Source organism: Plasmodium inui, assembly GCF_000524495.1.
Source record: "Plasmodium inui San Antonio 1 unplaced genomic scaffold supercont1.12, whole genome shotgun sequence".
In the NCBI taxonomy this organism is placed as follows: domain Eukaryota; phylum Apicomplexa; class Aconoidasida; order Haemosporida; family Plasmodiidae; genus Plasmodium; species Plasmodium inui.
Window position 1 is genome coordinate 53,835 of NW_008481846.1, and position 13,922 is coordinate 67,756.

A 13,922-nucleotide genomic window follows, 5' to 3' on the forward strand; every position below is an offset into this window, starting at 1 on the left:
TGGGTAGACCTACCTACATGCCTGAGCATACCCCTCGGTACAACAGATTATGCCTTCTTTTCATCACCGCACTGCGTCTCGTTCCCCATTTTACGAGCCCAACGGGAGGCACAAACCACCCTCGATGCGAGAGCAGCAGCGAGTACGCTTTCCTGAGGTCTTTACTGGAACGGGGCACGCAGTGAGCACTGTTTTGAAGGTACTACTCAAACCACGCATACGCGTGGGCACGCCACATGCACAAGCATAGGCATGAACACAAAAACACGGACACAGATACAGACAGAGACACACTCATATGCTTCCCCTTACGCGAATGTGGATTGGCCGCCAATAGTGGAAGCGTCCTTGAATGAGGCCCACGCAACGCAGTGGTCCCACCATCGGGGAAAAGCAACCCAACCGGACGCCGCAAAAGAAGGAGCAAATGGAGCAAATGTGTGAAACCTGAGCACACTTAAACATAGACTTGGGGTGGAGAGAAGGCGAATCTGTTTGTGACTTTTATCTGTTCATCGAATTGCAAAAATTTTACTTGGTCCTCCACCCATCTGGGGTGTACAACCGCAATGGGAAAAGAAGAAAAAAAAGAAAGATAAAGATAGAGATAAAGATGAAGATAAAGTCAGTCTACCCATAAGGCAAACGTGAGATCCGAATTCCCAAAAAGTTTCCCTCCCAAATGAAACCCCACTTATTCTCGCATGTGCACTATTGGAGAAGTACCAACCAACCCAGAGAAAGAGGCATTTCTGCAAACTCGAACTGCCTAGTTGAAGAGAAAGAAGCACACTTAGGTGCTTCACACTTTTCGTCGCATTGGCATGGTTCTATGCACTGGAATTTTTTTTTTCTTTCCCGTAGGTTGCGAGTTGTGAGGATGGATTCTGTTGCTGCGACATGATCAGTGCAAGGAGCGCTCAAGTAAAGGGAAAAAAGGAAAAAAAAAAAAAAAGATTTGCTGAAAGAGGGGGAAGCAAATCGTTAGGAAGTGCTAAGCGAATCCGGAAATAATCTTGCACAGGTTACGCATGCGAGCAGCCTCGGGGACTTCGCAAATGACTTGAGACTCCGTGTGCAGAAGTCGACCTGTACAGACACACATGTCCGCGCGACCGTGTGGTTCCCTCATCACAGCAAAGGGATGATACACCCTCGAACATGTGAAGAACATGCAAAAGGAGGAATCTATCCAGCGGAAGATGATAGGGAGCACAACTTCGGGCATCGGGAGAAGAAAAGAAGAAAAAAAAAAAATGCTAAGCGCGATTGTTTTTTCCTGCACTTTTACCTTTCCCTATTTTTGTTGCAAGCGAAGTTGTCGTGACGAAGTTTATATTTTTTTTTCTTCTTCTTTTTTCTTTACAGGTCTGCCCGTGGATCCAGCAGAAGAGAAGCATTTCTGCAACGTTTACAGAAATCTCTTTCCTCGTTTTTTTACAGATGTCCCGTGGATCCAGGGGAAGGCGAAACATCTTACACTACAGCAATTCAGCCTTTTAGCATTTTATCATTTTAGCAGCTTTTGTACTTTTTTTTTGTATTTTTTTTTGTATTTTTTTTGGTATTTTTTTGGGTATTTTTTCCCCTTTTTTTTCGCTTTTTTTTTGCCGTTTTTTGGCTTCCTTTTGGGGGGAACCCGCCAAGACTCCAATTCCCAACCATGGCGGGTTCCATCTCTGCGGAAAAGGAGCAGCCCAGGAAAAGGAAAAAGAAGACGCCCACAAATAGTAAGTATCCGAGAGGAGGACATGGGACACGGAGTACGGGCGATGGTGTGTCACGTCATGGCAGACTCATTGCACCAAGACACCGCTTCGTTTCATACCAGCTGCGTCTCCACTTAACATGTCGCCCCCCCCAGAAGGCAGAAAAATCGAAAAGGCAAAGAACCCGGAAGAGGACTACAAAGAGCTGTACGCGGAGCAGGTCCAAGAGATACTGGCGCTGAATCATATTTACTTCCCGATCTATGTGGAGCGTCCAGGGTAAGTCCCCCTCACACACACAGAGAGACAAGCGGGACATCCCCGAATGGGTGGCAATTCCTGGCTTACGTGTCCCATTTGGAGAGCCTCCTCCCCATCGCTGCTACACGTGGCTCATCCCCACTGCAGACACATCAAGAAAGAGCACTTGCCAAGCGACCTGATGAGCAAAGAAGAATATAATCAGAAGAACATAGAAGTGACCGCGGCAGTAGTTCCAATAGAGATGAACGACGAAATTCACGAGGAGGGCTCCGTAAAGGTTTCCATTTTCTTCAACTACGACAATGACCTGCCCAAGTACAGAATTTCATTCACGTTTGAGAAGAAGTATCCTTACTCCTATCCTAACATTTGCCTACACATGAGTAGAGCTCTGAGCAAGGAACAGACAACTCACCTTTCGTTAAACATAAAGAAGATCTGCGCTAAAAATTACGGAAGGATTACTCTCTTCGACATCTGCATTTATTCAAATGAATATTTCAATAAGCTTCTCAGTCACAACTTTGAGAATCTGTGGGAAGAAATGAAACACAGGATTGATGATAAGAGCAAGGGGGAGCATAGTCTGAATCGACAGACACCCACGTGTTCCGATCGGAACGTTCAGGAGAGTATGACCGGTGCGACTACTACTGGGGGAATATTCATAGGTAGCGGCATCTCGGGGGGAACTGTCGCTGCTGGGGCGCCTAGGTTGTGGTCATACTCTTCGGAATACTTTAGAACGCACAGGGGTGGAGGCACATGGGTGGAAGATGAGGAAAGGAAATACCCAGAGGTCAGAAACAGTAGCTTCAGTTTAGACGATCGGCGGAGCCCCCGAAACAGCAGCTGCGGCACCGATGGGAAGAGTGGCGATAGCGGTACGGGAAGCGCTTCCAATGTACGCACCCATGCCAGCAATATTAGGGACGGTGGCATGCAAGGTAGCAGGAATGCCAGTAGCAGTGCCAGCAATCGCCCCAGTGGCCACGACGTATCCCCCCAGCGCAAGCTTCATCACTCCTCCTTTGAACGGCGCAGCGGCCACCCAGGCCAGAGACACCATCACACACCGCCTACCCAGGGGAGATTCTTCCGAAACATACATGAGTCCAACAGCATCTCGGGATTTTCATCAATCAATAGCTGCGTGGTGGGGGGAGAGGAAGAGCAATTAAATATGTTTACAAAAAAAAGAAAAGAGAAAAAAACACAAGTCCGAAAAATTTTGGAAGATGAACTGAATGGACTAAAAAAAAAAACATTGGAATCCAATGAACAAAGATTAATCACACATGGAGACGGAAGGCTAAAGCATTTCCAGATTCTGAAGAAGACAAAAATAAGTTACTACAGAAATAGATTGCTCGTAAGACACAACATAGACACAAACATGTACATAATTCACACCTATGCCATTTTAGGTGTTTTTGATTTTTTGGCCTTTTTTTTAAACCACATGCTGCACTGCAACAGGGGCTTCAACTTGTTCTGCAACCTCGGTGAGAAGAACGGGCGGGCAATACAAGCGGAGAACGCGGCTGGGAAACACACCAACGCTGCCAACACTGACAACGTGCAGAAGAAAAAAAAAAAAAAAAAAAACGAGAAAAATGAGAAACTCTTCACGGACTTTTTAAAAGACATAAACGAATTCCGCACACATAGGAACAGGGGGAAGCTCTGCGACCTCTCGTGCCTAGATTACTTCTGCAGTGAATACGAGCTATATGCCAGAAAGCATTGTCTAGTCAGCACGGAGAACGAGAAGACGCTGCTACACGTCTTGAGCGAGCTGAACTTCTCGCGATTAAGAAAGGTAGTAAAGCATTTTCGTATGGTCCAGAAAATGAACTTGAAGAAAATTATCCGGGAGATTTTGAGGCTGACGAAAATTCAACACAAGTACTTGGCGAGGTACCACGTCTCCTGGTCGCAGCGGGAACACGCCGAACTAAACGAGGACATCGGTGAGAACAGGGACATGTGCAGGATGTTCCAGATGGTGAAGATACTCATCCTGGGTAGGGTCTTCCGCAAGTGTGAGGTGGGGAACGGTCATGCGCGTGGCGAAACGGAAGCCAAAGATATGCACCTGTGCAGGGACGAACAAGCCAAGCAAATAGAACACCTCTTCCAAAAGGTGCGAAGCAGGAACAACGGCGAAAGTGAGCAAAGCAGGGAAAGAAAAAAGGAAACAAAAAAACCACAAAGCATGGGATGGAGGAGGAGCGCCGCGCGCGATGTAGACCCGTCTCCGCAAAGTGTAAACAGCTTCAGTCGCAGTTACACATTTCCGGATGGGAGCAACCCTCACCAGCACAACAGAAGTGACCAAAACAGCAGCGCCCACAACAGCAGTGACCAGGACGGAAGTGACCACAGACGGATTAGAAGCCCACCAGGGACAAAAGGCAACCCCTACTCGGACTCCCACGAAGAGGAAGAAAGAAGAAGAAGAAAAAAAAAAAGCGACTCTTCCACCCCACTTGGCTTCACATCAACATTAAGTGAAAGCACAAATAGAAGAAAGAGCACATTCGACGGCACGAGCAACGAGAAGGATAACGAGAAGGATAAAGAAAAAGACACTCAAGGGGACAACCCTAAACCCTCGCGCACAGAACGACTGCTCAATCAAAAAATCAAGTTCATGCAAAAGTTAATAAGCAAAAAGGAAAAGAGAAATGATGTGCTCTACGTCCAATGTGAATACTGCAAGGGAGAGATTCTGGAGAAAGAAATTAAAAGAAATTTTTTTCAAAATAATAAGTACCTTATATGGACTGTCTTTAGACAAATTCTGGAGTGCCTAAGTTACCTTCACAAGAGGCACATTTACTTGAAGAATTTAACCACTGGGAATATGTTTGTGCATTTGGATGAATACGGGATTCACATCAAGATTGTTAACTACACTGCGTGCAATCTGATTGACTATATTTATTTTTACGGTTCCTCCTATGAGCGAAACTGCTCCTACATGGCTAATTTTTTGAGACACTTCTACCGCCAGGAGCAGCAGGGACATCAGCAGGGAGAGCGGCGGGGTAACCATCGAGGTGATACTCCACAGCGGAGAAACGCCTCGGGAAGAATCACAAGAGGCCATGAACCGGCAGAAGATGCATTCCACGGAAAGACAGCCCAGAAAGGTACCAAAGCAGACAAAGAAGCTTCCCAAACACAGGGAGGAACACACACTCTGCAAGAAAAAGAAAAAGAAGAAAAAGAAGAAAAAGAAAAAAAAGAAAACCAAAAAGATGAAACAAAGTCGCCATTCTTCGCCCACATGAAAAGCCACATAAAGAAGAAACTTCTGGAGGACCAAAAGAACCATTCCACAAAGAGTCACACATCGCAGAGACAGAAGGAGCAGAATGAATTCTATACACATTCACATAATCAGCACCTGTACAATTGTCTATCTAAACACACGTACAGCTACGAAGAATTGGATTTGTTTTCCCTGGGAATAGTCCTCTACGAACTGTTGCATGTCCCCTTTAAGTCTCAAAAGGAGAAAATGTTAAATTTGAGGAACATGATCGTAAAGAGAACCTTCCCAGAAGATTTTGTTAAACATGCTGCCGACGATGGAGCTGTTAAGGTTTTGAAATTTATTTTAATTAATACGATTAGCGATTGCCTCAAGAAGGAACCCCTTGGCAGACTGCAGTACCCGGAGATTTCAAACCTGAGCGCAAAGACGGACGACTGGAAGTGGAGCCCACACCTCGAAGGCGGCAACAGAAGCGGGAAGAGCAACCGCAACGACAATCCCGGGCGGTTGGCAAGTCAAGACTCCGTCTAAAAAAAAAAAAAAAAAAAAATTTCATCGCCGTAGATAGCGACAAAAAGGAAGTGATCTACTGCAAGGAGAAGTCGCGTCTGACCGGTCAGGAAGTGGAGGAAGAAAAGACAGAATCAAACGAAAAAGGAGAAGCAAACGAAAAAGAAGAAGCAAAAGAAAAACTAGACGTACGTTTTAAAGGTGCCACCTGCGCTGCATGTGCTCCTCTTCCCAGCGGCCGAGCACCGGCTGCCGATTCGGATGCGCCAGACCTATTGGTTAACCCCCCCAATGAATCCCTCAAAGGGGAACTGGAGGCAACAAAAAAAGAGGTGGCCCAAACGGACTTGACTGGGCACACTAGTAACCGTAGGAGCAACTTCATTGGGGGCCCACCTAACAAGACGGACTTGTCTGGAAACTACGACGACGAAGACACGCACGGAATATCGGCGGAGAAGCTGCTGAACTGCCCCCTCATACCCATGGTCATCCAGAGGGACCTATTTAAGTACTTTTTGCAAAAGCTGAAAATAAACTCTCCTGTGGAGAGTAAAAACGTGTTAACAGTTTTGCTGAACAAGGAGAAGGAAGCAAGTGAGGAGAGACTCATGAAGACAAATAGAAATGTGCTGGCCTACACCAACGTCCGTACCTATGAGTATGATGTCATCAATAGCTACGTCTTTGAACACATCGGCACTGTGCTGTCTAAAAAAAACACAACGCATAGTCACCCCCTCGCCTTTCTCTTGCACCCGGGAAGGGGAGCTCCACTGATTGAAGAGACCCTGGAGAACAACCTCGCGCAGAAGATCCCCACCAATTTTATTAAAAGGATGGAAGTGCAGAAGGGGAGAAGTGCGAGGGGGGATAAGAAGGTCTACTACTCGAATTACAAGCCAGCAGGGGGTGGTAAGCATGGCGAAGAGGATGGCGGCAAGCGTAACGGCCAGCAGAGCGGTCAACATAGCGATGACCAGCACAGCAGTGAGCGGGGGGATATTCCACTCGTCCCGCCAAGCAACAGTCCCCCGTGGGAAACAAAGAAAAAGGCAGGGGAAGGAAATAATTTCCCAGTATTAAACCGGTCCAACCAAAGAATTGTTCTTATTGACAAAAACAACAAGCTGCTCTACGTCCCATTTTATCTGACCGAGTCATACATAAATGCAATCCCCCACGGTACCCAGGGAAAGAACTTTAGCAGCTCGTTTTTCTTTTCGCAGAACCACTTTTTGCAAAGCGGTCGGCAGGAGACGGTCCGTCGGGAGAACAGCGTTTTGTACAGCAACTTGGTGCGCGTAGACAGCCGGGGGGACCTTCACTTCGGAGGGGGCACGGTCGGCGGCGCCAGGAAGGTTAGTGGCACCAGGGAGGTTAGCGGCACCAGGGAGGTTAGCGGCGTCAGGAATGGTAGCAGCGCCAACTATGTGAACAATACCGGTGACGCCGACCCTTACGCCCACCCCTCCAACCGCGGCAGTGAAAGTGACGGCTGCGACCCCGCGCCTGGGCAGGAGACGCACGTCAATCTCTCCTTCTGCGTGTACCAGCTGATAACCCTACACAACGTTCTAAGTATACTGCACAGATTTGAAGCCTACTTGGGAAAACTCACAATCAAGTGGTGCTATACACACATGCTCATTCAGATCATCCGAGACGTCCTATCCATACACCAAGACGAAAGAGCCAGATTTATCTTTAACCAGTTACAACAGCCAAACATTAAGTACAAGCATTTTAAAAAGCTGTTGTACTTTCTCAACTTATCCTACGATGACAGAATTTTGAAAAAATTATACTCCGTGGTAGTGGACAAATCGGACAACCTAAAGCAGAGGATGCATAAGATTAAAAAAATGTATTTTTTGTTGGACCATCGGAATAAGAATGCCATTAGCTATTTAGCTTCCACTGTCATTTATCTGGAGAGTTTGTTTGAGCACTTTAACACGTCCAAGAATACATTCCTATGGGACTTCTTCATGAGCGAATATGAGCAAGTGTTTTCGTTTTCCTTCTCCTTTGCTGTTTACTCGGATGCTGATGAGGATGCGCTTCTCTCCATCGGGGGAGTCTCCACGGATGCCTTTCCGCCTTCCGCCGAGCGCCCTCCCAGCGAGACCACGTATAACTTTTTCTACGAGATTTTCGTGGACACCATCTCGGCGCTGATACTCCAGGTGAGCCTCATGACAAAGGACCGACGTAAACGTATGCCATTGTATTTGCTTGCATGTGCTAGCATCTGTTGGCATCTGCTGACATTTGTTGGCATTTTCTCGCATGTGCACACCCCCTAACGCGCTTCCCACTCCCCCCCCTCGCAGAAAGTCCGAAAGAGCAAGTGCGCCAGCATGCCCATCGACTTCCACTCCCCCAGCGTTGTCATCACCACCAAGGCGTACAAGCTGCTCGTGTACGCCTTCTCCCTCTACAACGGCTTGATTCAGAACGGCATCAAGGTAGGGGCATTCGTCACGGAGCGGAGGTCACCCAATGGAAGTCACCGAGTGGGTGTCGCCATCTAAGTGTAGATTTCCTTAATGTGTTCCACCTCGCTTCCTCCCCCCCTTCAGTGCGAGTGCAAAATTACCCCCCTCGTCGAGACGTCCAAATTCGAGCAGGGCCTCCTCAAGTACAGCGACATAAACATCCACGTGCAGATAACGCAAAAGGTAAACTCCAGCACATCGCTCAATATAGAAGATTACGAGCCATCAGCCGAGACCATCACTTCCAACATAGTTGGCGACGAAAACGTAAACATCATGTATAGCACCCACATCATACGCCTGAATATCAAAAAGAACTTCGAAAACGAGTCCTCCCTCATTAACTATATAAAGCAGTTTTACGCGAAGCGCTGACCCATAGTGAGATGACAAAAGGGTTTTTCTTTCGGGAAGTCTTTAAATGTTTTTTTTTTTTTTCCTTCCCCGAGATATCCACGGGCGCAGCCAATTTGTGAGGCCTACGCAAGAGAACGGCTGCTGGTCGCCTTGGTATATAATCCGAACAAGTATTTTTTTATATATATTGTTTGTTTATTTTTTTATTTGATTTGATTTTTTTTCGTGTGCGCGTTCGCCAGTTTGAGGCCCCACAGTGAAGGTACATTCACCTCGCGGTGTGTGCCCAAGGGCCTGCGCCTGCGCGCGCTTCGCGACGGCCGCGTTGGCCGTTCTGTCTCGCTTAGCCGCGTAACAGTGTAACCGCTCAACCGATTAACCGATTAACCCCTCAACCAATTAACCTCTCAACCGATCAAATGCTAAACCTCTTGGCCCATTTCGCTCGGGCAACCCATCACGAAAAGGGGGAACACATGGCTGGCCGTAAAGCCACTCTTAAGGAGTTGGCGTTTTAGGGAAGGCACCAGGGAGGGGGAACTCCTCCAGAGGATGAATCTACCATTGGGTGTGTGTATGTTAAACGGAATAAACAGAGAGGGATGAGTCACGTCCGCCTAAGCACCGCTGCACACCGCAAGTGGCAGTGCGCACCCCGTTGACACTACGTAGGAGATGACTGTCGTAGGTTGCCTTCTCATCTTCAGCTTCTCCGTCTACGTGTCTGGATTCCGCATAGATCAGGTGCGTTCCCGAGGCATAGTGATCGTGCCATAAAGTACACCCAAGGGACCTTAATGGGCAAATTTGTACCCACCCCCGGTGCTGCTCCCACGGTTATTCACCTGGCGCAACGATTACGGAGGCGAGAAAAGCGTTGCAGCACTGTCAGTTCAAAGTTGAGCAGTTACTGCCCCATTTCTGTGGGTGCACGTTCGCCATGAGAACTAGCCAAAATGACACATTAGCATAACTGTTAGTATGTATATATATGTATATTTTTTTTTTTTTTTTTTTTTTTTTTCCCTTTTGGCTAGCTTACCCCATTTGCAAAAAAAGCGACAGCATACCCCAGGGGAATACGCAGAAGGGGCGTCCTCCATCTGCACATGAGGAAAGAAGACCCATCTGTGCAGAACAGAAACTGTATACGCATCGAATTCCGCCCGGGAGTGGGGGGAGAAGAAGCGTTGTTGTGGTCAAGGGAGCTGTTAAATGTTAGTAATGTGCATCAACTAGACAGATATTTCTGTCTGCAGGGATATGTAACGCTCTTGATAAGCCTCCTCTTCCCCCACAAACCCATTTTATAATTCTCTACTATATTTTATCCTATTCACTCTCCTCCTTCTTCCTCCACGTTCAGACGTACAAAACATTTGCGGAGAAGATAAGCTGTCGCGTCGAACGAGTTCACGTAAGAAAGGCGCACTTCCCCACGACAGGAATTCTACGTTTTATGCCTCTCGCCATGCACGTCTTGTGTTGAGCGGTGGGAAGGGGTTTCCCCGGTGGGTGCTAAGCAGCGCAATTGTTCAGTTGTTCAGTTGTGGAGCTGCTCACCTGCTCAGTTGCTCAGCTGTGAAAGAGTTCACTCTTTTGTCGACTCCATTCTGCAGGACGCCAGCGAGTCCCTCGTGGTAACATCCCCATCCGACGTCTGCATAACCAAGCAAGGGCAAGAAATCAAAGCCAGTCTCTATGATCTCTTCAAGAATGAAAGCGGCATCCACCAAGTGAAGAGGGTTCCTCGGAATGAGTCCAAGGTAAAGGATGACCCTCCGTGAAGAAGGCAGATTAGCATTTTTTCCCACATGACGAAGTGTGTGTCTTGTAGTGTTTTTCCTACCCATCTGAACTCTCACTCCTCACACCCTTCCTGCCACCTTCAAAGGGAAAAATCCACTCCTCCACAGCCACGATTGCAGTTTTACTGCACGAAGACGAAGGCAGGAAAGACCAACTCAATTTGAAGGACTTGAAGATTACGACCTTCCGGTCGAGCAAGCCGGGCGGGCAAAACGTTAACAAGGTGCGTCAACCGAGTGCGTTAACACGGGAAGGGCACCATACTGCAAAGTGGAGAAATGGAACAACTGGCGATATGGAACACCTCCTGACCCCTCCCAATTTGACCAACCTTTCCATTTCCTCCACCCCCGTAGATTGAATCAGGTGTGTCCATCCTGCACAAGCCAACGGGGATACAGACCGAATGCCAAGAGGAAAGGTTACACATCGCGAGAAGGAAAAAAAAGGAAAAAAAAAAAAAAAAAGAAACCTTGGTAACGCTAACAAAATGACGAAGCTGGCCCACATACATATTTGCCCCCATTTTGTAGGACTCAAGAAATGAACAAAAAAATTGCCATGAAAAGGTTAACTGAGAAAATTTTCCAACTTCGGCATAAGCAAACTGAGGAACAGCTCCGGAGTGAACGAGCCAAACTGGTAATCTTTTCTCTACAAGTAAATGCCATTCTGTGAGCATGTGCCTGTGTGTGCACGTCACGGCGGGACGCGACTCGACGCGACATAACGCAATGCAACCTCTGGGGGGGGACACCTCTTTGATTTCTTAGTTGCATCGGTTGCCCCAGCTCCACAGATGCCTTGCACCTCCTCATACATATATAAACACATTGCAGATAAAAGACAGTAATCGGAGCAGGCGCATCAGGACGTACAATGTCTTCAGGGGGTATATAACTGACCATGTGACGAAGCGGAAGCTGGACTTGATGTACTTCTTAAAGGTAAAGTTGGAATTTTTACTGAATGTGGATCGGTAGGAAGGTTGTTAACGGGGCCACGAAAAAAAAAACAAAACAAAAAAGAAGAGGAAGAGCAACAACAAGGCGTGGAGAGGGGGGAGACGTGCATGCACAAATTAATGCACACAATAGGCAACACAGAAGGCTACACATTAAGGCAAGGAAAGAGTTGGCCATTCTCCTCCCGTAGTAAGGAACTTCCCATGCGGAAATGTCCACGGGTGGGGGCCTCCCAATCGGCGCAAGGAACAGCCGTTCACTCGTCCACTCGTCCGCTTGCCCGTTGGTCAACTCGTGCGGAGGAATGAGGAGTAATCCCCCTGCGGTCCCCGATGCGGGGTATCCATCAGGCCCTACGCAGTTGCAACGGATAGGACGTGGTATGTGTGGGGTGCACATAAGTAATATTTCACATTTGTGCACATATCGGCATTGTCGAGGCGGCACACAAACAGGCAAATAAACTAACAAGAGGGTCGAAGATAGGGAAGCTAGCCAAACAGCTAACTGAAAAAGCTACAAATAAGAAGAAGAAAAAAAAAAAAGACTCATACAAGTCTCCTGTCAGCGCAGCAGAAAAAAAAAAGAAAAAAGGGTCACATCATCATGCATTTGTTTTTCATTTTGTAAGAGAGACTTCCCATCCGCAAGTCGTTAACTTCCTTCGAGCAGGTTATAACTGTGCCAATTCTTAGAGGTTCCCAGAAATTCTTCTGTGCGTACTTGGAATGGAAAGAATAATCCATTGAGACATCATCACCTCCTTTTTTTAAAATGCAATTAATCCCACCTGGGTGATGGCGGAGGATGGTTGTCACGTCGTATACGTACCCATTGGCCACCACCCAACAGTCATTCACATCACAGTGTCTTCTGATTTCACATTTGGTAAAATACTGTTTATACTCGATGTAATTATAGTATTTCATTTTTTTTTCTTCCCTTTCGCACTCGGAGTTGGTGAGACTTTTGCTCCTCCTGATGGCATCCTTTAGCGTTTTGTACTGGTCTCTCGTTTGGACTATTCCCTTTTCGTCACCCTCGTCGTTGGGGTTGCTCTGTTTTGACTTCGCGAGGCGTGCCGCGTTCTGTGGGTTCCTTGCTTTTGGGGGGTTCACCGTGTGTGCCGTTTCTAGATCATCTTCTCCTTCCACCAGTCCGCGCCGCCGCCTGGTCTGCCCATCCGAGAGACTCCGGGACAGTATCTCTGCGCGCGCTTTCATGTTCACCTTCAGCACAAGCTTAATTTCTTTTTGGCATATTCTCAGGTTGTGCTTCTTATATTTCTTGTATTTGTCGTAGAGGTTCTTCCTCTTTATTTTGCACCTTGCGCAGAGGATGGAGAAGCACACGTCTTCGCAGAAGTTGCACGCGTTGCACTTCTTGTCACCGTCTTTGTCATCGTCTTCGTTCCCTTTGTCGGGATCATCTGGCGGTTTCCCGGTTGGCCCATTGGGGGAGGTTTCACCTACCAGTGGAGATTCCTTTGAGGGGGGAAACCCTTCCTGGTGGGCCTCGTCCATCCGTTCACCTTCTTCCGAGCCGACCAAGTGGCTCACTTTCCTTTCTTGCCCCCCCTTGATATGTCCAATTGCGTGGAGTATCACCGGAGGTCCTGCCCCTCGGACGCCTTCGCTGTCTGCTTCTTCCTCTTCAACCTCCTCCATTTTTGTTCGCGGGTTGGTCTGGCAACTTGGCCTTCACTTGGCCTATGTCACTTTATGTGCGCCACTTTGGGAACCAGCTGGACGGCCTATCTTGCCGCTCTCCCCCGACGAACCACGCAGCAAAGTCACGCACCGGTGTCTGCGTCTGGGTGTTTCCGCAGATCTACAGGGCCCCCTTTTCTCGACTACAACAATCGATTGGGCAAATCACCTCCACTTGTTCTTTCCTTTCTGTGAGGAAAACTGGGACACCCCCCTTTCGTGCGTTGTTACTCGTGCGTGTAAATGTGCACCCACCCACATGATTGTGCAGTCTCGTGTAATTACGTCGCAGTTCTGCTGGTACTATGTTTTTTTTCTATTCTCCTTTTTCATGCGTGATGCTCGCTTTTAACGGGGGCGCCTCCTATTGGTGGCCTCGAATGACCGTGGAAAAGTCACGCTAAAGGGCCGATAACAAAATCGGCGCAGCTATGATTGCCCTGCGTTTGCCCCTTTCTCCCCGCGGGGGTCATTTTTCCATTAATGTTGCTGGCGTGGAGGAGTGTTCATGAGGGAGTTCCACCTGAAGAGCGGCCCACGTGAAAAGTGTCCAACCTGGAGTATCTTCCTACTGCTATCCCCTCAACTCTGCCTCGCCGCACACTCGGATGTAGCACCTGCATTTACCTGCAATATTCTTACCCGTTGCACTCACTACGCACGGGAACATCTGAAAGGAAACACGATTTGAAGGAGTGCCAACCTGAGATGGGAAACTTCTGTTTTAAATGTTTCGTGAAACGCGAAAGTTACGACCCTTCACGCCACGTCCTCCGATTGTTTCTTTTTCGTAACATAACGGGTTAGTGCAA

The 13,922-nt window shown here is 47.8% G+C and overlaps 2 protein-coding genes across 2 annotated transcripts; one reads left to right on the forward strand and one right to left on the reverse strand.

Annotated features, from left to right (window-relative positions):
* Positions 1–1,663: 1,663 nt before the first annotated feature.
* On the forward strand, positions 1,664–11,419 carry C922_03052 (serine/threonine protein kinase; the record flags this gene model as incomplete). Its single annotated transcript, XM_008818644.1, has 13 exons — positions 1,664–1,775; positions 1,868–1,988; positions 2,118–5,765; positions 5,828–7,958; positions 8,106–8,240; positions 8,355–8,626; positions 9,715–9,844; positions 9,994–10,044; positions 10,247–10,393; positions 10,522–10,659; positions 10,793–10,857; positions 10,970–11,078; positions 11,276–11,419. 13 exons carry the CDS (start codon positions 1,664–1,666, stop codon positions 11,417–11,419), a joined length of 7,203 nt encoding a protein of 2,400 aa, XP_008816866.1.
* Positions 11,420–11,997: 578 nt separating this feature from the next.
* C922_03053 (hypothetical protein) lies at positions 11,998–13,068 on the reverse strand (the record flags this gene model as incomplete). Its single annotated transcript, XM_008818645.1, has 1 exon — positions 11,998–13,068. The coding sequence occupies one exon, from the start codon at positions 13,066–13,068 to the stop codon at positions 11,998–12,000; it is 1,071 nt and encodes a 356-aa protein (XP_008816867.1).
* Positions 13,069–13,922: the final 854 nt, after the last annotated feature.